The following is a 25,286-nucleotide window of genomic DNA, read 5'->3' as shown; positions in this document are numbered from 1 at the left end:
CGAAAACTGCACCAGCAGTCAAAATACGACTTCAACTTGAAGGCGTGATAAAGAACTTTCCAACAGATATCATATGTTTAGACTGAGAAAGGATGAAAAAGCTGTATTTCTCTGTGAAATGCCTGGAGACGACAACACCAGTGTTACGTGTGAAAAGCAATCATGAGGTGCAAGCTTCCTTCAATGATCTTTGAGTCTAATAAGAACCTAAAGGTAATGTTATGAGTAAATAGAAGCAAAGTCAATGTCAATTTCCCTTGAATATTTGCAAATTTCCGGGCCTTAATTTAAAAAAGATTAAAAACATAATACAAATATTTAATTTAATAATCCTAAAGTAATATATGGCTCCATTTCAAGCCACGAGATTTTCCACTGCCTGGAAAAACAATAAAGGCTTTTCCAGAATCACCAGCAACATTAGACATATTCCCATTCCATTCTACTTCATCTACCTCTTGAATATAATGATACTGCGGTCTGTGATCATTTCACCTAGATCCTCTGAAAGGGGCCATCTGTGTGGACCAAGCAACAGCGACGGTCCAGATGTCCACTAGCGAGTGGGCTGATCCCAGATCAGCAGGGGTCATTTCCACCTCATCAATGAGGCCCACAAAAAAGATTTCTCTATACAATGAAGTGGAACTGAGAGAATGAGAGTTGCTTAGAGGAAACAGGAACAGGAGATAAAAACAAAGGATGGTCCAGAACAGCCCAATGTTTCCCAATAGGACAGTCAACCCACACACCCCTCTGCAAACCCAACTGAAAGGACATAAATACAGCACAGAGCACATCTGTCCACTTCCTTCATTAACCTTACAATCCCCTCACAGAAATGAAGAAACAATTCCCACAGGAGCTCTGATGAAGTCACACATCATAAACTTCTTAGATTGACTGGATACTACAACAGCGTCACTCTGGTGTGGTGAGGCCCTTTTAAACCTCGCAAAAATTGTCAGTCAGCTTCTGTATTGTCACTGTACAGGTAAAACAAAATCAAAACATATTCTATATTTCATCTAATATGATATAGTAAAACTAGCTTTATATATAAACGCATTTGAGGCAAGTTCTGGCTAAAAGAATCAGACTTAAGTATAGACTAAAGGGGCATTCACATTATATCGATAACTGTTACTATAAATATATTTGCGTCCACACTAGCGGGCGATTTATTTTAAAGGGAAAGTTCATCCAAAAATAAAAAAACTGTCATCATTTACTCACCGTCAGGTTGTTTCAAACCTGTATACATTTCTTTGTTCCTATCAACACAGAAAAATATATTTGGAAGAATGTTAACAATATTCAGTTCTGGGACATCATCCACTACCATAGTAGGAAAAAAATATTTTATTCCTCGGGCAACTTTGACTACCATCTTATTCTTCCTACTACGGTAGTCGCACTGTTCCAGAACTGAAAATGACATTCTTCCAAATATCTTTCTCTGTATTCATCAGAACAAAAGTTCTTTATACAGGTATGAAATTAAATGAGGGTGAGTAAATGATGACAGAATTCTCATATTTGGGTGAACTATCCCTTTAAGCCTGTGCCCTGCCGTGTTTCCAGTCACTAAAATAAATGTAGATGACCTGCCGCGGATGCTTTCGTTTTCATTCTCGAACGTCTTTTCACCAAAATATGACAGCAAAGGATGGATGCTCTCTCTGAAGGCTGAACGTGCGATTGTGTCTTGCGGGGATGTAATGCATATATTATGCCATCTTGCTTAGAGCGTTACATAATATCCTGCCATATAAAAATAGTCTTTAAGTCTGACATAAAACCTGCTGAAACCTGATCGCAACGATCACCAATAGTCGTTTCGGTATTCCAACAAATCTTTCACCTTTGTCACATGACTCTCAAATTTTGGCTGCAAACGGTGTTGTAAACAAATATGAACAATGGTATGGAGCATAAAACGTTGCACTGTGGAGATCAGACAAGCCAGACTTTAAAACTGAGGAGCCCGTGTTGTATAAAGAAGGCGCATGTCTGCGCAGCTCACGTCGTACAAAGAATACGCACATCGCTAAATTACTCATATAACAATACAATCAAGCCTGGCTTTATAACTGTGAAACTCGTGCTGAACAGATGACACACGCCTGAATTGATAAGTGCCCAGCTCGCGCTCTATAAAGAAGATGTATCATGTGTCTCTGCGCAGCTCGTGCCAGGCGCGCCTCGTTTTCTAACGCCGCAGGGCGATGTCATCGTCCAACCCTAGTGTCTACGTCAAAGACAAACGCAGGATCTTAACTACGTTAAAGTATGACTGTTGTTAGCAAGACACTTTGGCAAACATTCGTAGTTACCAACGGTGTTTTGGGAAAAAATATATAGTACACTGTCTCTTTAAGACAGTTCTGCCTGAAAGCAAAGTGAATCAAACTGAGCCTCAAAATGGAGGAAGGCTCATAGTAAAGAGTGTACTGACTAATCCTAATAAAAGACAGAGTTCATGCCAGCGGCCCTATGGATTTAACCACCGTCAGCAATTGAAACCACAAAGCCTGAGAAACAAACACAATTTGAACGGCCATTTCACACTGAATACTGACTAGCCATCTGTCAGAAGTAGACAACAACATGTTGAAACCACAGATGACTTGGCTTGTGGTTACAGCCCGTGTGTACTAGCCAGCTATTAGGAAAAACAGGATGAGATGCATATGGATTATATCTGTGAAAACAGTCTTTCCTCTGAATATGTAAAGGATTGGTGTAAGAGAAGAGCCGAGGACCGTCCACCGGGGAGGAGATGCTAATATGTGAATCAGCAGAATGCTTCTACTAGGCCCTGGCACAGATTTATTTCTTGGTCACCAGCACAGTAGTCACACTATAAGCAGTTGGAGTTTTGTCCCAAAAATTGCATCTGTGTGATTTAAGAGCCCCTTGTGCTAATTCTGGAAGCATGCAGTGCATTTGTGTGTGACCTAAAATAGATAAAGGAAGTGTTTCGCCACGAGAGAACCGTAAATACCAACCGCAGAGTCACTTTAATTTTGCTTTAATTGACAAAACATTATCACTTTAGATCTAATACAAATATTAAGCTTAAAAGAATGAGGTACAATAGGACTATTCAAATTCCATATTCAAGGTTAGTCCTGTGGAGTTTATGGAGTGACCTTCCTCGTCGTGTATTTCATACCAAAGCAAGAACAAAATGTGAACAAAAGAAAATGAAATATGGTGAATGAAAAAAAACTACTTATTGTTTCAATGTCTGCCTACCAACACTATTTATCAAAGCCTCGTGGTGAACCATCTGCTTAAATGCGCTGTCATAACATTACCATTACGGCAAATGCTGGTGCCAGATGATTTGTTAATTTTTCTCATTTGTACTTGTATTTAATTTCATGCATTCTGACAGCATCATAAAAAATGCATCATAAGATTTGAGATATCTAATGGAGCTTGCAATTTGTATTTTTTTCAGTTAGATTTACATTTAACGAGGAAGCCGAGTGAAATTTAGGGATTTTAAAATAATGTAGTATAAACCATATTAATAATTCGTAACTATTTTACGAGGTGGCTTAATTGTACAGATTCATACGATGTGCATCATACAAAAACGTACGATTATTTGAAAAAATGCCATATTGAAGCCCCCCCGTAATCCCGCCCCTAAACCTAACCCGCACTGACGAGAAAGCAAATCGTACAAAAATGTATGAATAAGATTATACGAACTACCCATCCCATTAAATAGTTACATATTCCCGTCGCTACTGTTTAGCGATACCCTGGAAACATCCCGCAACAAAGCATCATTCATGCTTTAATTTAAAAGGAACTTATATAGAAATTGTATTTTATTTAAAGCAATAATTAAAAATTGTGGCTGCATGCTAAAAAACCTAGAAAAAAGCTTTTGAAAAAACGTTTCCTGGTTAAAGCTGTTCTGCGCCACTATGACGTGCATGTGAAATGTTTCTAGAGCTGACAAATCTCAGAAATATGTCAGCGGAGAGATTCACACTCCATTCAGTCCAACTCTGTGCTGCGATCGCAGGCCCGAATTGATGCCATTCTTGTGAAACTGCCTCCATCATCGGGGGCAAATCCTGTTATCCTCACAAAACACCCACAGACTGAAGCTTCCGGAGGGAAGTGGATCTGGACCCAACAGCTGATCCAATAAAATCAGCCCTTTGGGTCCGATAACTGGGTAAAATGAAGCATTGTTACTTTTTGGCATTGGGTTATTCAATGTTGTTGTTATCAGACACTTAAACATTTAAGTAAACTGTATAATATTGATCAATGTGTAATACTGATCAGTATTTAGCATTATGAATAACATAATAGTATATGTAGACTAATTTGTATGTACATTCACAGAATAGAAACAGTGTAAAATAATATTCCTGTAGTTCTGTTTGTATCTCAGTGACTTTGACTTCATGGCACAAATGCATATTGAAGCAAAACGAGGCATTATGTTTGAAGTACCGATAAAGGCTGAGGGGTCAATCCTTGGTTATATTTATCATTAGTTACACTTTTATCTGGAAGGATGATCAGAGGTTGGATTCAGATGGAAAAAAAAGTGCAACATCCCTCTTTCGTTTTCAATTACTGTCTCAGTCATTCCACGGCTAAATTTAGCAAGGACAGTTACCTTGACTCCAGTAGCCGCATCAATCCCGGATCTCTCAGAATAAAGGTGAGATCTCAGCTGTGGCTGTTTTATTTTAGACGGAGAAAGCTTGCACACTGACAGACCATTTCTTGTTTAAACAATACTTATAAAACACTGTGGACTTTAGTTGAAGGATCTAACAAATGGACAAAGGAATCAGCTGTTTATCTATTGATCCATATGAATAGGAATGAGGAAGTCCTGATTTATAACCTAACTCTGAATCAACACTGTAAAAAATCCCCTATTTCAACCAAAAGTTCAAAAGCTGACTTACAATTTTAAGTTTAATCAAATCGGCTTTAAACATAAAATGACTTAAAGTAAATGCAACACATCAATCTACGAACCAAGAATGGGGCGAAACAAACTCAGGTGGACTGAGCTCGAATCCACTTGATTCATGCCTATAGGGTATTAAAATTACACTGCGGCAGTCCGCTTGCCCCCACCGGAGCAGAAAAGAGATCCATTGCCAGAAATGACGTGGCCTGGTGCAGTTTTCATCCCTCACTATGTTCCCACCAAAGGCCTTTAAGCATCGCCACAAAAAGTCAGTGTAAACAAACAGCCGATCATAACCGGACACTGCGTAAACCAATGAGATTTAAATACAAGAGACCGAACAAACAGCGATGAATGCGATGGTAGAGCGATTTGGTTTTATATCCGGGCAGAACGAACAGATCCACATTCTCAGCATAAGCCACCGCCCATCAATACAACAGTTCCCCCGTCACCCCATTCATTTCAACAGTCTGCTTACTTCAGCAAACCTCGGCTTGTGTTATATCCCCCGATCATACTCTCTCAAACTCATTTACCCTTCTAAATCTCCGTCTTAGTCTTCAAATGACCCTCTTTCTCCCTATAATCCATTTTTTCATGTTCTGGGTTTCGCGTTTTTCTTAAGCTCTCGAACGTCAAACGTCTCCATGATCAGTAGAAAGGGCAGCGATATAAAAATAGAAATGCAATCGATGTGCAACTGCTGAAAGTAATCGATTCATGCGTTTACATGACTTTAAACGTATCTCGATGCAGACTGCACTTTACTATGAATGCATCTGTTCACTCTGCTCTAAAATACTTAGTCATCAATCATCAAATAACACTCTGGGATTATGGACGACACAAGACATTCATAGGATGCACTTTATTTTACAGTACTGTATGTGTACTTAGTGTACTTAACCAACAGAACACTGGTAACTTCTTGTTTTTAAAGGGATAGTTCACCCAAAATAAAAATAGTGTCATCATTTATTGTACCTCATATCAATCAAAGCCTGTATATGACTCTTTCTTTTGAGAAATGTCTCAGTGGTGTTCATACAGTTGAAGTTGAATGCTGGTAAATGTTGTTTAGTTAACAACGTTCTTCAAAATATTGAGTAAATGATGAAAGAATGTTCATTTTTTGGTGAACTATCGCTTTAATATGGGTGAGGGTTGGATTTAGGGCTAGTAATGACAAAGTTACACAGGAAGTACATACATGAAGAGGAGTTTAAAATAGAGCACTGCACAACTTGCCTATCATGTCATAGCCAGTTATTTTGTGTTCTTTAATTGTAGTTGGGCTATTTATACAGTGTTAATAAACACACCATGCATATTAGTCCTTAAACCCTAACTGACTGAAAAAAAGATTAATATAAATAAGTTAAATAAACCTAATTTGTGAACAATTTTGTCACAACATGATTTTTTATGTTCAGTTATGTAACTTAGTTCATTCATGTTGGCACTACATAAATGATTTGAGTTCTGTTTACATATATTTGCTACAACTAGGTAGAGGATTTATATTTCCCATCATGCTTTATGTAGGACTGCATTTTGAAAGTTTTTTTCTTAATTCAGTATTGATCTATGTGTTTTTCAGTTTTTTGAGAATTAGATGAGTTTGTTATATTTTTAAGTTTTGTGGTTACCATTGTTTAGAAAAGCGTTGCCTTTGCTTATGTAGTGGACAGTTACATTTTGAATTAGAATCTCTATTAAACTTGGCACTCGTCATATCTTGTTAGAGATAAAAGATGTCACATTATCTAAAAACACTAATGTTGAGAACGTTAAATTAACATATGAAACATTAACATATAAAAGTCATGTTTGTTGAACCTTATTTTATGAAGTAGGCATGGCAAAATAAAACATAGTTGACCTGACAAAATTTTTCAACTATGCATTGCAAAATATTATTCAGTAGGTATGACACAAACGAATTGAATCAAGACTTCTAAAAAAATTAAGTTCATTCAACATAATTATAAAGAATTGTTTCAAACAAATTAGATTTAGTTGGAGCAATGTAATTCAATTTCTCAGAAGTTTTCCTTAATTTAATTTAATAACTTTCCAAGTTTTTCACCTACTGTTGCACTTTTGTATATGGTTGAGTGACAATAAAGGGATTTGATTGATTTGAGATCTGACAAACTCTCATTTTAAGCGATAAATGATCCTGTTGAGAATGTCCTTTGGGCAATATGCATCGACTTGAGGGAATAACATGTTTATTAATGTAAATATATATGTATGTTTATTATATTACCAACTAAATATAACCAACATCATACTGGATTTCTGAAACAAAATATTAAAGTAAGATTAATTCATATCACAATAAAAAATACATTGTAAATGTAATATTTCATATGACCAGCAAATCCCACATACTTACTTAATTACGACTGGGTGATTTATGAAGTGTAAAAGTGAGTCATTATATTCTGCTATTCTACTGAATCCACCCATCCAGATATTTATGAAATCATCTCCTTATGGGTTCCAAGTCATGCAGGTTTCACCAAGAAACAAGGGCAAACTGTTCCTTTAATGTTAAACATTCACTTAAAAGCAAGTGAGATGCATGTAATATGCATTCAACAAAAATACTTACATTCATTATGATCAGCACATTTAGGTCGAAAGCTCTTTGGATCAATAGCTTCTGCAGAGGCTTTTACAGTACAGTTTAAATTTGCCCTGCTGCTAGTGGGTGTGGGGAAATAAATCTGCCCCCAATTCCCTAATCCCCGTTCCACAGAACATCTTTTATTTCCCTGAGATACATTCAACCGAGAAGACCAAATTCCGTACAAATGACTTGAGGAGGAACAGCCATGTGTCAAAACGCGCCGTGATCTGAGCCGGTTTCATTATATTTGGGTGAGATGAAATAAAACTGGTGCTCACTACCATCTTTGCCTGAATGTTTTAAGGACTTTTAATTCCCTGGAGGCTCAACGCAACCTGACCTAAATGGTAAAATTGTGCATTTCACATACATTTTTTGTAACTATGTCATTTCCCTGAGTATGTGAGCACTTGTGTAAATCTGTGTCCCTAATTCTCTCAGATTGTTACAGATTACAGCGTTTACAGGGATTTGGACTTCACCCATGGCCTGTCAGAGCCAACAGGTAACGTCCAAGAAAGCCGTCATTGTTTCTAAATATATCGATGTGCTGATCAAATGCTATAGTGGCTATCTTGTCCCTTCAGGCTTTGAGGCTGTCTGGCGGACTGTTTGTTAGAATACACAGCCCGCCTGCCAAAATATGCCCTTTGGACAAATTGTGGCCTCTACACATGGTGAGGGTCTCCAAGGTCTTCATTTACTCTGTTCAATCACCAAGGGATGGAGACTTTGGCCATATGCCTTTAAATATCTTGGGGTTTTCTTTTATGCACGCAACCAAATATATACAGTATATATATAGATTTCTAAACTATATGAGAATTCTCCATTTCTTAAAGTATTGGTAAAAAAATACATGTGTAAATACAATTTTGATACTACTGCAAACATAAATCAAGAAAAAATTCAAAACAAGTTACCAGTTAGCAAAAAAATAAAGAGATTAAGGAATATAAAAAAACGGGAAAATGAACAAATCTGGCGTCGTCAACAGGATTATTACATATCGGCAAATACTTTAAAATAATGACTTACGCTGTCATGGGAGTTCAGGCTCTTAAAATGTCTTTTTATAGCTTGCTCATGAGCTATAATGAATTAAAGTAGCTACAGCTTTTGGATTTCAGCATGGTGGATGAACATTTAGGAGTATGTGATTTTCCTCTAAATCCCTAATATCATCTGAAAGGCAAGCAAACGCTTCATGTTGCAGGATACGGAATTAATCATAGCAAATGTTACTGTGGATGCGAGCGAGGCTAAGCACACAGCCAGATGGACGTCACAGGGACGTTGAGAACTCACTGTGACTCCAGCCCCCCACCCCCAAAGCTAGCATCAACACCTCTAGTTTATTTCAACAAACTAAACGTCACATTAGAAATTAGTGCCGATCTAAACATCAACAAATCCTAATTTAGTATAAAAAATGGCAACCATTTCTAAACAGTTGTATGTTAGAGTGATTTGCCATATTTGTCTCACATTTACTATATGAACGAGCTGCGCCATAGGAAACATGTTAAAGATGAAAGACTTTTCGCAATGACATTCAGATGCAAATCTCACCTCTTCTCCCGTGTCAGATAGTTCTGAGCATTCAACAACACCCACACCAAGCAAATCATTTCCCATAAATCCCTATGCCTTATCCACTTACAGGAGCCCGGTCCCCGTCAGAGATGTAAATATAAATTTTCAAAAGGGATTACAGCATATTTTTCCACACGGATTTCATTTGCAGACATTCCGATATTCTGGAATAGCATCCGGCAGGTTTCGAAAAATTAAACTGAATGTTACCGAATCAGCGATGACACATATCATTAATAAAAGTATGTAAATAAATAAACACTACCAGTTTCAGGGGTTAATATATAGACTGAACAAATGCGTTGTGTTTTACTTTTGCTGACTGGGATTCAATATGGTTTTGCATCTTAAATTCAGAAAGTAATGGTCATCAAGTTCTTCTCTCCGAATTGGATTATGATTTACAGAAATGATAACTGTACTTTATGGAGTATATTCATACTGGTCGATGACGTACTTCCGTTTAAATCTTATCCAGGCTCTCACATACTACGCCATAGGGAACAATGGCGTTTCGCTTCAGAATGCGCAACAACGTGGGTCTTATCCAAGGATGGGCAAACTTTTTACATCAAGGGCCACTTCAAGTTTTCGAATCCATGTTAAGGGCCACATATTATTTGAGTTAAACCTTTTTTTTATTAAATTTATATTAGTAAATATATATTATATATTAAATTTATTAGTGTATGAACATGCAATTCCTTCTAACCTGTGTTTCGTAGATGCACATTTATATTGAAAAATAAAAAGCATTTGCACACTGTCATAGGAAGCTTATTAACCATAATAATTTAAAGTATACATTATTTTTAATCCTGACATTTTTTCTATCATTCCTCTATAATTCAGGGGTGTGCAATTGATCCCAAGGGGACCACATGAGAAATGGGACTGTAGTGGAGGGCTGAACCAAAGGGCTAAATTTAATTCTGCTCAATACTGAATTTATGGCGTTTAAAATGCAGTAAATATCTGATCAAACACGTTGCCATACGTCGACAACCAAAAAGCACTTCAGGCTATCTGTTTCAACAAATATGAAAAAAAACAAAGTTAACGTTTGCCCTCACGCATGATCACAGAGATAAGAGAGTAAGTCATCTAGCTGGCTCTGATTTTAGCGGAAGTACGTCATCATCCCGTGTGCATTTACCCCATTGATATTATATGCGAGGAAACTGCATAAACTCTTTGTGCAATCGGTTATCGAGATCCTTGAAAAAATGACATTAAACACAATGATATTGTTCTTCCGCTATACTCTCTTTATTTCTTCTCTATTTATCCTCTTTGGTGTTAATGAGCCTTAAGTATTTAAGAAACTAAGCATCAGAACTATAGCTCAACAAATGAATGTGTCAGCAAATCATGTGATCCAAATTGAATGCAGCTGCTCATCAACAACCATCCATACATCTATCTATTCCATGCCACAACATATTGAACATTTTTTTTTGCCATTCTCTGTTTCCAAATACCAACAGGTTCTCACAAGACAAAAAATCCAATTACAATTAGATTTAACATAAACGTTGTCTGAATAAATGGTTGACGATTGCCTGGAATCCGTCTGTTGTAAATTGATTTTGAAAGTGAACTAGCCCAGCGAACAAAACTGACATGAATGGAAGGACCGATGCCAAAGAGCTTTTCATGTAGGGACGTCAGGAGCTGCCAGTCAGGAAAGAAACTGGGAAACTTATTTTAGCAGAAGAGTTTCCTGATGGGAAGTTCCAGCAGGTCAGAACCCAGCGGGATTTCCTCTCTGAAAGCTCCTTTTTGTCTAATACAATTCTGGATGAAATTTCCTTTTGTAATATCGAATCATCATATGATGAAACGAGCCCTCAATGGCCTGTGCTTTCAAACATTTTACCAAAGATTAAACCTTTTCATTATCAAACGTAATGCAAACCTGCTTAATACATCACTGGTGGGCAGGTTTTTTGAAGGTGAATTGCTTAGAAACAGAAATAATCAATTGCTAAAATGACATGCAGTATCTCTCCCAGAACTTCTTTGACTATCCACAAAAGCACTTTAACCGAGTTGTTTTCATCCTATCATTCAGATAGAATCGTACGGCTCTGCTTATCGGTCAGTCCAGATGTGTAAAGATGCTCATCATTATCAACACGGACCAGCTTCTCAATGATGTAGTCAATTCAATTCAAGAATGTACCACCAGATGTTCATGAGAGGCCACAAGCAATTCCATCTTAGATGAATCATTTCACTAAGCTCAACCCCATTATAAACAACATTCAAAACCTGATGATGCATCTAGAACAAAATATATGTTTCTGGATATGTCACTCACTCAGCAAGAAACCTACTTAATGCTCATTCCACAACGGCTGCTATTTCAGGGTTTTTCCTGCATAGAAAATTGGAGGTGGCCGCCTCCGTCAGATTTCTTGCCACCTCAGTCTCTCGCCAAAATCATGTTTAAAAAAATTACAAGATAAAACACTGCATCTATTCAACAGAATGTCATGTGTAACTGCAGTTGCGGCATTACACCACAAGGGGGGCGCTGTTTCGTTATCAGCCCAGTGTGGCGCTGAAGAGTACAAGAGCTAATAGGAGCTGTATTAGCTGTTGCACGGTTTTTCAGGTGAATATTGTTTGTTTTGCAACCAAGTGCGCTCAATTTCTTAAAAGGTTTCTTAAATTAACGTGGCGGACATCATCGTTAATGCTAATAACTGTGCAGTTGGCTCGTTGAATCAGCGTTATACACAGTACTACTGTACACAGCGAGTTCGCCAGTATGAATCCACATCGCACATAAATTACTCATTTGAACCGATTCATTTGAGCTGTTGAAAATTTTAAATCACTAATGTAACCATCATCATTATAATCATTTAGTAAGACTGGTTAAGTTAGTTGGCTATTGTTGGCTGGAAAGCAAGTTGAAAAGGATACAAAGCTTTAACTTAATAATTGTCATTTTCATCTAATTTTTATATTTAATATCTAAAGTGTTTGGTAATTGCACCTAAAGGTACGGTAGGCCTACACGTGTGTTAGTCTGTGCGTACAAGATAAGGATGGCACCACCTCCGCCTCATTTTGAGCCAGGAAAAACCCTGTGTTGTTTTACATTCTTAAATTGTGTAGCATCTTTGGAAAAGTATGGATGGATGTGAAGCCTGCAAGATTTTTATTTTGCCGAAACAAACACAAATCCTGAACGGTTTCCTGTTTTTATGCAGTGTCAGCCTCAGCACTTTTGAAAGGGCACATTAGTAAATCAACACTTTACCAGCATAAAACCAAAACCTGGCTAAAAGGAGTCATAATAACACACCATGACCAATACAACTCTGAAGTTAGGAGAACAAAGCAGTTTTAAGTAGAGCTGCAGAACTCAATCCATTTGGTAGATTCAGAATAATTTGATTAAAAAGATCAAGAAACCCAAATGTATTTAAGTATTTTGTCCAATGCCAAACAATGTGTGAAAGCTGTAAAACTTAAAATGTTAAAGAGTAAATAACATGAGATGAGGGAAAATAACATTTCATGCAGTGAGTAATGTTGCCGTGTTTGAAAGTAAGAAGTCTGCCAAGTTGTAGTCCTAAGGTGAATAAATAACAAAGTTATTGGCTTGGAAAAAAGGGAGTCGACTCTGAATCACGCAAACGTGTCGTTCCTGGTCCAATTTGCGAACCGCACCAGATTACGTCACAACATATAGTCCCCGCCTACGTTTGCGATGTACATAAACGTGTTGTTAGACACTCCATAAACCAAAGTAGGACCTTCAAAATCTAAACCACACAATACACTGAGGGGAAAAGGTACAAAATATAAAAGCGAAAATCTAAACACAGATCTAACAACTCAATAACGACAGCTATTTCCGTTATCGATTAAAATTGACTACTCTTTGGAGCACTAAGTATAGCTTTCTTAAAGAAAAAATCTGACTAATTACAATTGTTTAAAAAAGGAAATACACTTTTAACCGTTCTTATCCGCTGTCAAAAAAGCTAAATTGCGGACAGACACGTAACTTGAGAAAGTTGTGGCCTGGATCTTATCAGAGCTGGGAGGCGGACATGTTTGCACTCCTGTAATGTCACGGGTCAACAGGCAGGATAGGAGCCGCCTTTGTCATTAATATCTGCCACTCGCAGGCCCACGAGAAAGAATAGTAGAGAGCCATGATCTGAATCGGCTGCTTTTCACAAACAGCCTTGAGTCCATCAAAAGAGGAGCCAAAGATTCATCTACCCACACAGCACCCATTACTGAGTCTGAAGAATCATAACGCTGCATGTATTCCCATCCATTACTCCACACTCAAACTGCAGTTTATACAGTATGCCTCACTACTATACTTACGTCTTTATGGTATTTAAAGAGTGCTCCTATGATTTAAGAAAATTTTGCAGACCCTGCTGAAAAGAAAACAATAGAAACCCCAACAGAAATTCTAATGTTTCCATAAAAATGGCATTATGAACCATTAGCTTATTCCACTAGACCATTACATAATTAAGTTTTGTAGTGTGTTTTGTGCATCATTCGGATTTAATGGTGTTCTATTGATTTTCATGCGCCAGATAACATCTGACCAATAGAATCTATCACATACCAGTAAACACCATCAAAGTTTCTATTAAAACCAATACAATTCCCATTATAACCATTTCGTCCATTACGTTATCTATTGTTTTTATTCAGCATTGGCGTACAGTTTAGAGCATAAAACATGGGACACCTACTGTTGGGGAACAACTAGCTAAAAATAGCAACCCTTGAAAACAAGTTGAAAACTAGTAAACTTAACGCTGATAAGGGATATGTTGGTACAGTGCTGATAACTTGTGTTACTAGAGGAAGGCAGTGAGTGCACTATTCAAGGTGCTTCTGTTGAAAAGAATAACAATTACTAGGATGTGCTAGCACTATGTCATTGTTCGGTCGTCTATGACAGGGGTTTTCAAACTGGGGTCCAGGGACCCCTAGGGGGCCTCCAGAAGGATGCAAGGGGTCCCCCAGAAATTGTCTAGGAAAAAAGATTAAGCGAAAAATGATAAAAGTCCACAGTGTTTATCTGCTTCTTTTTGCCATGGATCGTTTCCAGAATTGTTTATATTTGAATATTATTCTTTCCTCACTATAGTTTTTTTTTTCGGACTCAAAGTGAAATTGTTGCCGACTATTTAGGTTTAGAAACAATGTGTTGTCATTATAATAATCTATTTTTTATTTATCCCACAAATATTTTACTGTTTCTTTACACAGCAAAAAAATATAGATTGATATATATTTTAGAAAAGGGGGTCCCTCACAAAAGGCTAATCATATTTGGGGGTCCTTGGCATCACAAACTTTGAAAACCCCTGGTCTATGACATAACGAAAACATACTCAAAAGACCGTGTGAGTAGCGAGTGAAACCTGTGATATAAGCATCTTGTGACGTCACCACTTGTTTATAAATCACACATACAGTATGTGATGCTACGCTGTGGGAGGCAGTTTTGCCTGCACAAATGTGTGATCATACGGCGGAAGCGGTTAACTATGTATTTTAAGGAGAATTACAATACTTTACCTGTTTTTATTTCAATGTTGGTTCTTCCGCTGAGGATCGGTACTGTATATTGGTTTATTTAGATTTTCAATGTGAAATAAACAATTTGTTGACTGAATGATTGGGAGATGAAATAAACATGTGCTATGCAGATTTGTTTAACCCGTGTCCTATTTTTTTTTGTATTCAAACTGTTGAAAAATATGCATTATATCTACTGTACATTCATCTTTTATCTATTTCTTTAGAAGGATGCTCTACATTATGAGTAAACTCTGGATCGGCAAGCTTAAGTTTCAGAGAATCTTCCCCATCGGTGGTTCTTCATGATGGATAGCTGTGGAAGATTAAAATACTGACCTGATTCAGAAGGAATGCAGGATTCAGACTGCGAGACTCTAGAGATTTGAACTCCCTGCAGGTAAGTTTGAGGTCTGGACTCTGCACCACACATTTAGGGAAACGGTTTTTCTTTTATAGCGTCTGCTACCCCACGTGAACTGTGAATTTCCAGTCCTCGCTCTGGTTTCCTTGACATTTCTTGGCAGCTGAACGCAAACAGGAGAGTTGTCTCTGGGGTTTGTGTGTGCTTTCTTTATGCTCAGAAGACTTTAACAAAAACCAAAAGTGTTCGAGCTCTGCTGAACAGACAGACTTCTTGCTGAAGAGGCAATGCTTGTGTTTTGGCCATGGCAAACGCTTCTGTCTGTTTCGTTTGGAAAGAAATGCGACTCACGCCGCACCAAGAGACGATGCTTCCAGAAAAGCATATCTGTTGTGTCATATTTGGGAAAATGTAATTAAATGAGATTTCTTTAATATCTCGGCTGTTTGTCCAGACGACGAGTTCTGATGGAGACTTTTACTTTAGTCTCCTTTGCTCAAACCTTCTTCTCAGATGCCGCTAATCTTCCATCTTAAGTTTCAGAAGAAACACCAACGATATCTCAAACTGTGCTTAAGTTTGCCAAGATGCTCAAGTCAACAAACATTTCAAGATGAAGAAAAACATTTCGCCTGAAATTCTTCAAAGACTTAATGATCTGAGAAAACTATCTGTATGATTTTAAAGCTTTATAATGACAATTTAGGCAATATTCACATTTGTGTCTATTTTTACTTTTCCAATCTCTTTATTCGTCCCTAAAGCTAAAGTCTGTAAATACTGTAAGTAAGCAGAACTTAAAAGTGAGGAATAATATGTTTCTGAACAATCCTCCCATTTGTCATTTTATAAAAGAAATTGCACATTTTGCCTTTTATCTCTGCCTTTTGTGTACCTATAATATCTCCAGAATAATGAAGAATGTTTGAACACTATACCATTTCTGAGTGTAAGTTTGTATTTATTCCTGTTTGCAATCTTCTCTAAGACCTATGTCACTTTAGTTTGCCAAAATATAGTTTTTTATAATTTGAACCTGCGTAACTTGCTAAAAACAACAAGAAGGATCTGTGAGAATGTGCTTTTCATGTCTTTTCCTGCTGCAGTGTTACACAAGACATCCTGTGATGTGATGCCCTGCAGTGAGATTACTGTTGGTCCCACAAATCAACAGCGCCGAATTTACTGTGTTTGCTGGTCAACAGCGCTGCTGCTATGCTAGACATTCATTTTGGATTAAAATTTAACTTCATAATGAAGAACCAAAACATTCAATCATTAATTGTTAACCAAAACTTTGAATGTGGAATATGCACACTGTGTTCATAGATGTGTGAAATTGATTATGAAACCAGGGTTGCCAGGTCTGCTGTTTGCCGCTCCCACTGGTTGTTTTTTATTTCATGGTTAATGCCGGAAAGATCTGGTTCATCGGCAGTCTTACATCATAAAACAATTTGGGTTATTTCAACCCAACACAAAAAACATTGTTGGGTCAAATACTGTATAAAAATTACCTGGGTTAATTTAACTCAATAGGCTTGTCTATGTTGACCCAACGCTAGCTGGAATAACCCAAAATTATTTAAAAAAAGTATGATCACACACAGTGATTTTCACTGAAAAGGGGGTAATGTATACCAGTAAAATAAGTATTTTAAGATTATTTATTAAGTATTTAAAGAGTGAAATACTTTGATGTTTGGTAGTTGGGGTGGGATCATTGGATCATTGGGCTGTTTCTGCCAAGCAGATCTGGCAACCCTGGTAGGTGTCACAAAGACATTCTGACTACAAAATTACTGATTTAAAACCATTTCTATTCATCTAATTGATCAGATTCTATTCATGTCTCCCTTTTAGGAGATTTTTTTGTAGAAACCTGAGATGCTATTCGTCATAAAGAGAGCTGATATAAACTGATAGGTGACCGGTCACAAGCTATCACCTCCACCACACTTCAGGGTACAGATCATTAATCTTGAAGGGATAACAAGTTATGCGGATCAAATGTCCAGGTGCTTTCTTCAGATTGGCGGCCTAAACATTCTTCGCGACCATTCTTGTTTGATATTTGAGAATATACTGATATCCAACTCTATCCCAACTGGCCTTGAAACACCTTGGTTTGCCCAACTTCAAAAGCCTGTGTTTTGTGAAGCCTACGGCTTTCCACACATCAGAAAACAAAAATGACAATCATCTAACCAACGAATGAGGTAAATCCAGCGAGGTAGGTATGGGGACCCCATAACAATATTTTATCTTTCTTTTGAAAGAAATGAGCCCAGAGCAACACAGAATCTAAGACCCAGAATTCCCCACCACAGCTCAATGCACAACCCATCCACCATATTTTTGCACATGCTCTCAAGACAATTTGATTTCAACACTTGATGTATCCCACCAGGTTCTGTTTATCTCCAGCTCCTTGTTCAGTTCTCTACTGGCGTAGCACTGTGGGTAAGTACTGCTGACCACAGTTTTGTTTTCTGTTACAGTTTCACAGATACAGAGGCTTTACGCCACATGGATGAACACCAGTAAGAGGAATGCGAGTTTGCTCAAACATGGACAGCCTCACTCTGTGAGGTAATAGGGTCAGCTATGCGGCTATAAAGCCTGTTATGAACTTCACTTACAGGAAACAGAACAGTTGCGTATAGTTGTGTTTTTGAGAGCACGTAGGATGGAGACATTGTTTAGACTGAGGTATAAAGGTTAGCATAGAGGAAGGCAGCGGTTTGCAGCGTCCACCCCTGGTGGTTATTCGAGGTAATAAGCATCTAATCGAGCAAATGAAAGAGCGTTGATACAGAAAACAAACATTTTAATGGAAATGAGAGCATCTGAATCTTCTGTTTTCTTTTTTGAATGTGATATTGTAGCTACTGGGTTCTGATCAATTGGACAGATTGTATATCTTTGGACTGGCTTTGATTCAATGATGTCTTACAGTTATATGCCTGATACTTACATAATACGTACATATGTATGTATTTTAAGGAGGGAATAACCAATGGCTAAGTATGTTTTTTAAATGGCCAGCAGCAATACTGACAATTTACATAAACAGGATTAGAAATCATAAAATAATGTACAGTTTGCTGGTCGCAGGGGTCCTGTCTCCCCCAACCACCCTTTAAACACAGATATACCCCTTTAGTTAGCATTTGGACATGAAACTGCACCAGTAAAGTAGCCCGGATGAGTGAACAGATATCACTTAATCCCTGGATGGTCATCATCGAGAAATATCGGACCATGACGGTTCAAACTACCAATCAGAATCAAGTATTCCAGAGAGCTGTGTGATAATGGCCACAGTTACACATCATATTTCATTTTGCACAAAAGAAAACGACACCTGGAGACACGCTGTCTGTTAAATAAATCATTCGGCCAACAAAAAAGAATTTCCAGTGGCAAAAATATTCTCTGTGACCCTCTCACATGACAAAAAAAGAAACATTTCGGGAGAATGATTCTCCTAAAAACAACACTCCAGTAATAACACCAGTCCTGCAGGGGTGCTGAACCAACAGTGCCTTACAGAACACGTGCTTTCTGAAAAACACTTGCGCCCGAGACCTCCAAGCCAGTTTCATTTTAACACAAAGAGAAACGATAGCTAGAATGTGTAGCGTAAACACAAATCAAAGACACAATACAGGGATCTCAAATAGTTTGGGACGGTTAGAACCGAGGTACCGAGGTACGAAGATAAGGGCGAGCTCACACAGTGAAAGAAGAGAATGACTGACACCTCTTGCCTCGCCCATCTCTGGCTGCGATGCAAATGGAGAGGATGTCCATGGACTCTTATAAAGATTGGGATAAATGGATAACCAGGACTGAGAGCTGCAAATATTTGGGTTTTCACAAACATGTGATCATATGGACGAATCATGAGAGCTGTGGTGGAGACTCCCTTGAACTGAGCAAACAGTGAAGAATCCCTTACACAACTCTCTGGAGGTCACAACAAAAACTGCAATCTACTGTAAACTCAGGTCTACAGCAAAGAAGCATAAAATGAAGCCGAAAATCCATCTTTAAAGGATAGGCCTACAAAATATATGCTTGGTACCATTTATAAAAGCGTCTGCCAAATGCATAAATATAAATGTACTTTTTTAAAGCCCATTCAAACATTTCGATATTTTCATTATATCCAAATACAGCACCCAAACATATTAAAGAGGAGGACCGAGCATCCATCCCAGACGCATTGGCTCGCGCATCCCGTTTCAGTACAACCATCCGCATAGAGTTTGAATAGAAGTTCCTGTGGAGCGCAGTAAACGCGTCCTGAAACTGATTTATCCGCTTTATTTCTCTTACCAGTCGGTCGAAGACGTCTCGTTGATCACGTCCTGGTAGGCTGTTAAGAGGGCCAGTCTGTTCTTGCTGAGATTCACAGCCATGTCGCTGCACTGCTCATCCAGACCAGTGTAGCGGTGATGATGGGAGCTCGCGCGAGTCACTGCGGAGAGCGAGGAGGAGAGACGGAACAAAGAGACGCTGCTGTCGCTCACTGAAGAGCCGCGAGGTCCTAGCGCCGAAGAATGCTACTACAAAACCAGCATATCGTTTGATATAAAGAAACGGAAATACGTTTATTTTCTAAAACAATTATAAGCAGCCCTAATTTCTTATTATTTATAAACTATTTAAATATACTCTGTATAAATAACGATTATATATTATTTGGAAGTTTTGTTGTGAATGAATATTTAAAGTAATCGTGAAACGGAATTTGCAATTGACTTATTTTCACGTATATCCGAGTGAAACGGCTTCTGACGTTTGGAAAAAATGTAGGGCGGGGCTTTATTTAGCCTTTCCCCTTTTGATTGGTTTGTTTTAAGTTGGGGCCTGGAGGGGAGGGCTTAGAATGTCTGGCCATTGGACAGTGAGTAAGTCCTACCTCTTTTTTGTTCCTGACGTCATGTGGTGAAGAGTTGTTGTTGAGAGGTGGAGAGGAAGTTAACGTTTTAGAGATAAGGAATACCATTAAATTTAGGGAAAATAATGGTGTGTACAGATAAATCATTTATAATTTCACTGCGTAAAACACTTCAAATTTTCCTGTTTGATTTCATGGAGACTTTAAATCGCTTATCATGAAAGAATAAAGAGCCCTAATTTAATATTATTAATAAACCATATATATTTTTAGATATAGACACAACAATTCTGAATACATCTAATATAACATTATATTTTTACATTTTAAAATATTAAAAATGCCTATTCTAAAAACGATTAAAGCGATAGTTCACCTCAAAAAAAATCTGTCATCATTTACTCATCCTCAGATTGTTCTAAACCTGTTTATATTTCTTTGTACTGCTAAACACAGATTAAAATATTTGGAAGAATGTGAGTAACCAAACAGGTCTCATTCCCCCATAGTAGGGAAAATAAATACCATGGGAGTCAATGGGGTATGAGATCCGTATGGTTACTGGAAGAAATATTCTCATTTGTGTTTATATGAACAAAGAAATAAGTAAACGATTCCAGAATTTTCCTTTTTGGGTGAACTATCCCTTCAGCAGCCCTAATGTGATATTTATGAATGATGTTATATTCTAACTATAAAGATAACTTTTACACATCGGTGCAGATATAGAAGAGTCATACATAAATTCTGATTAAAATAGACCTTTTAGACTATAAATATTAAATGTGCATATATTCTAAGAATAAACAGCACTTAAAATAATGTTATGAATGAAAAAATCTTCTAACTATAAAAATACTTTATTTTTTAATAAATTATTTAATATTTAATATTCTTTTAATTTTTAAACAATCAATTCAAAATGCTAAATCTAAATTCGAAGACTTGAATCACACATTTAAATCTCCAGAATCAAAAAGATTAAGATAAAATAATGGTGACAAACCAATTCAGAGCAACGTGCATGAATCAATGGTTTGACCTTTCTCTCTTATCTGCTGTGTCTCTGAGATAAGACGCTTAGAGGATTTTGTGATTAATATTTCCTCTATGATTTGTGGCATGGGGGATGCATACTGTATATGGGACGAGAGGAGCTGTGTTGTCCACCTATTAGGATGGTGAGTATAAAATGGTTGTCTTTGAACAGAACGCTCAGGTGTTGAGACAGCTGAACATCATCTTTCAGGATTAACATTAACTTTTTGCTTTCTACCATCCGAACTGTCGACAGCTGATCTTTATTCATTTTAAAAAGAAGCAATTTCATGGTTTTTGACTGTCTGTTTGAGTGTAAAATGTAAAGTAGAGAGAGTGCTCCAGGGCCTACAGTCAGAGCTGCAGGCTTCTGTCAAAGTGTACTTGGAACACATATCTGGCAGACGTTGTCAAGTCTGGTGCAGTGCTGATGCCACAGTGCATTAAAGCTGAAGGCAACAGAAGTTTTCTAGGTCATGGTAGAAATACCAAGAATGTAAACAGACATAATAATAACAGATACATATACATTCACACAAACTTGTTGGAGAGAGTTGAAGGACAAAGTTATTTTTAAAGGATCAGTTCACCCAAAAATGAAAATTCTGTCATCATTTACTCACCTCGATTTGTTTCAAATCAGTATCAAAAGAAACACAGAGAAATATATTTGGAAGAATGCTTGTAACCAAATAGTTATTGGCCACCATTGACTACCATAGTAGGAAACATTGCTTCATCATTTTTGTTCTGTTGAACACAAAATTAGATATTTGGAAGAATTTAGGAAGCAAACCGTTCATGGGCTATTCTGACTGCCATTGTAAATTTTCCTACCCGTAAAAAAAGGGAAATTAGCTGGAGTGATGGAAATATACCATAAAATAATATTTTTACCCTGTAAAAGTACAGGATATTAGGATATATATATGTAATAAATAGTTTCCCATGTTTTTCTGTAATTTTACAGTGAAATGTTCTGGGGTACAAGAAATAAACTGTAAAATAATTTGTATTCCTTGAAAAATTTCATGTTTTTCCTGTTTTTCTTCTATATTTTTTTCTGTCATTTTAGTTTATTTAACATATTCTAAAAAGTACATAAAACACCTGTTAAAAAACAGTAACATTTCGGGGGGGGATACATTTTATTATGGAAGTCAATTGTGGCCCAGAACTGTTCGGTTACAAGCGTTCTTACAGTCTTTCTCTGATCATCAAAACAAATCATTTATGCAAATTTGTAACAACTCGAGGGTGAATAAATGATGAAAGAATTTTCATTTTGGGGTGAACTGTTCCTTTAAGAGATATATTGTGCCGCGAACAACAAAGTAAACAGAAAGCACACCTTATCCCATAGTATTCTGTACTTAAAACCTCTTAACAGCCTACAGCACTATTGGATTCTCTCCAATCCCATATCATGGCACAAAGTCACGGTTTGGTGGTCACAGCATGGGTCAGTGTGTGTTAGTAATGCATTCAGCAACAGCACAGATTTTATCTATCATACACACACCTCCAGAATACTTTATTTTAGCCTTATCTAATGCCACGACCCACACACACACACACAGAAATAAGCCATAGTGCTTGCTTAGCCCTTCACCCTCCTTACAGCCCAGCCTCCACAATAGTGGCCTGCACCCACACAAATACGCACACACATTCACCTTCAACAGCAGTCTCGTCCAATCAGCATCTCCGTTCGGCCCAGAGCTTCCCCTCCCCTTGGCTCACCACTAAATGGGTTAGCATTAATTAATTCTTCTCACTCATCTGCTCCTTGGCGTCTCCTACTGCCTACAAAGGTAGCAATTATATTCAGTGGTGATCAGAGATGTTGTAAAGGAAGACATCTGTCCGGCAGAGCCTCGGCAGGCCTCCAAATGCTGGCATGTGAGGAGAGGTCCACCATTCAACAATACAACTTAACAAGTTTCCTATTTAACAGCTATGTTGAGTGTTTAACAACTTCAGTCAAGATGTTCATACTAAAACAAAGCTTTGGTTTCTCATGCAGATATGTTGTCTAGTCATTATTCTATTCCTATATACGATAAAGAAACAAAGAGACAGTTTGATTCAACATATAAGGTGCAATTTTTACATATTGTCACTGTCCTTGAAAACCTTTGATGTCCAAATTGGCTATTTTCATAAAATGGAAAAAACTGTAGTTTAAATGATTAAATACTGTGTTGTCAAAGTTGACAAGCACTTTTTGATGCTTTTTATCTGTTAAATATTTGCAAAATCCAGTGACACACATAAAGGGTGACTAATAATAATGACTTAGCTATAGCAAGAAATAACAAAATATGGAGATATGAGGTTTCAGAAGGACAGCAGCAATATAAAAAGTTATTTTCATAAGAAAAATTAAAAACTGTTCTCATTCATTCCTGTATTCACAGGTTGAGCTACTGATAACTAGTGGTTGGAAGGTATTATTACAGCAAACTGCAATTGTTTTTTCTCGTCAATGACATCACCTATAGCCTCCTCCTCTTTTCTTTAACATCCTCCCTGTTTTCAGACAGAGACGTGTCATCATCCAACCAATAAAATATATATATTGAACAGTTCTGCAATTGTAACCTGACTTTCTGTCTGGCTTGATATTCATATATCTAAGCTCTCTGTGTAAAATGGGATCAGTGTTATGATACTTTAGTTTTATAAATATTTTATATTTTCTTATTTTCATTTTAATATTCGCTTTAAGCCATTTTATAATTTATTTGTTTATTGTATTTAATTTTAGTGCCTTAAAAGATACAAAAAAATGTACATGTTTCCTTAGAAATAATCTAAAATAAGTTTAAGTTTTTCCAAAAATTTTCAGGACAATATTTTATTATAAAGAGACCTTTTCAAAGTTTTAATTTTACTTAAGAAAATGAACATTGGCTTGGGTTACAGAATGAGTATCCGTGCAATAAAATGACATTATGTGAAGAGTCAGCGAACAGTCATGTCTCCAGGAAATCTGATCTGTGTTACAATTACATTGATCCCTTCGGTCACAACCAGAACACTTATTCAGTCTCTGGGCAAGCACACTGCTTCTGTGTTCTGGAAAACAGACCGCTCCATATACTACCATGTCTCATGATTTAATTGTAAAGTCTCCACCATCTAAAAAAATGTCTAGTTTAATAAGATCTCGTAAGAGAAACATCCCAACAGGTTGAAAATGTGCATGTTTTTTCCACAATACTTTAGATGTCAAATGTAAAGGGATAGTTTACTCATAAATAACATTTCTGTCAAATGTATTCACCTTTGTGCGATTTAAAATCTGCATGACTCTTTCTTCAGTGCGACACAAAAGAAGATATTTTGAGAAATGCCTCAGAGATTGTGTGTCCATACAATGTCCAAAGAGTCCAGTGTTGCTTGGTTACCAGCATTCTTCAAAATATCTTCTTCTGTGTTCAGCAGAATAGAGCCATAAAGGTTTCAAAATTGTAATGTTTGAAATTCACCCGATGTTCAAAAACAGTGAGATATGAGATGGCAACAGATGGTTAAAAAGCACAGCAGCTTTGTGAAAATGCAGTCCACATACCAGACACATGAAAGCAAGACCCACAGAGAGCCTTTAAAGTTAAAAGCAAAATCTGACCAGCGAAAGACCCGCAAGTTATTTCCAAAAGAGCTAAAAGAAGGTTGGAAGAATATCAGCTATGATTTATTTGCTCTTAAAACAAAATCCTCTCCTAAAACAGAGTTTCCAGTTCTTTGTCTTGTCTTAAGCACTTTTTTGGAAGCACTAACCTAAACCAGCTCAAGTTTAAACAAAGATAAGATTGAATGTCTTGTTCCCTCCACTGTTCTTGTGTTGGGTTTGACTTTTTTTTGTTGAGACTTTCAAGTGAATCCAGATGAACAGATTTAAAGAAAATACTTTTATAATGTTGATCAAGGCTAGTTTATCAGTCGAACTGATCTAAAGTTGTTGGTAGAATGTATTTTGTAAGTGAGATAGTGGCGCCGTCTGCTGGCCACAGATCGCCGTTACGGTTACAGCTAATGGAGAATCCCCACAAAAATGCCACAACTACTAAGGCAATACATGAATAAATAAAAGCCTCAGTAGTAGGTTAGAACAGCAAAGCAAGGAAAACCTAATATTGGCCATCTTAAACAAATCAAACTTCTGCTTATTTCAGGAACATATACCATGACA

The 25,286-nt window shown here is 37.2% G+C and overlaps 1 protein-coding gene across 4 annotated transcripts in view; it reads right to left on the bottom strand.

Moving 5' to 3' along the window:
* The window catches only part of dbn1 (drebrin 1), a 66,071-nt gene extending 46,428 nt beyond the window's left edge, over positions 1 to 19,643 (bottom strand). For all 4 annotated transcript variants that reach the window (XM_056730385.1, XM_056730387.1, XM_056730388.1 and 1 more), the window contains exon 1: positions 19,486 to 19,643. In XM_056730385.1, coding sequence (XP_056586363.1) covers positions 19,486 to 19,568 — 83 coding nt within the window. In that variant the 5' untranslated portion in view covers positions 19,569 to 19,643. The remainder of the gene's footprint in view (positions 1 to 19,485) is intronic.
* Between the last annotated feature and the right edge of the window lie 5,643 nt (positions 19,644 to 25,286).

Source organism: Triplophysa dalaica, chromosome 19 (assembly GCF_015846415.1).
Source record: "Triplophysa dalaica isolate WHDGS20190420 chromosome 19, ASM1584641v1, whole genome shotgun sequence".
In the NCBI taxonomy this organism is placed as follows: domain Eukaryota; kingdom Metazoa; phylum Chordata; class Actinopteri; order Cypriniformes; family Nemacheilidae; genus Triplophysa; species Triplophysa dalaica.
The sequence above is the reverse complement of the archived record's forward strand: the minus strand, read 5'-3'. Positions and strand labels throughout refer to the sequence as shown.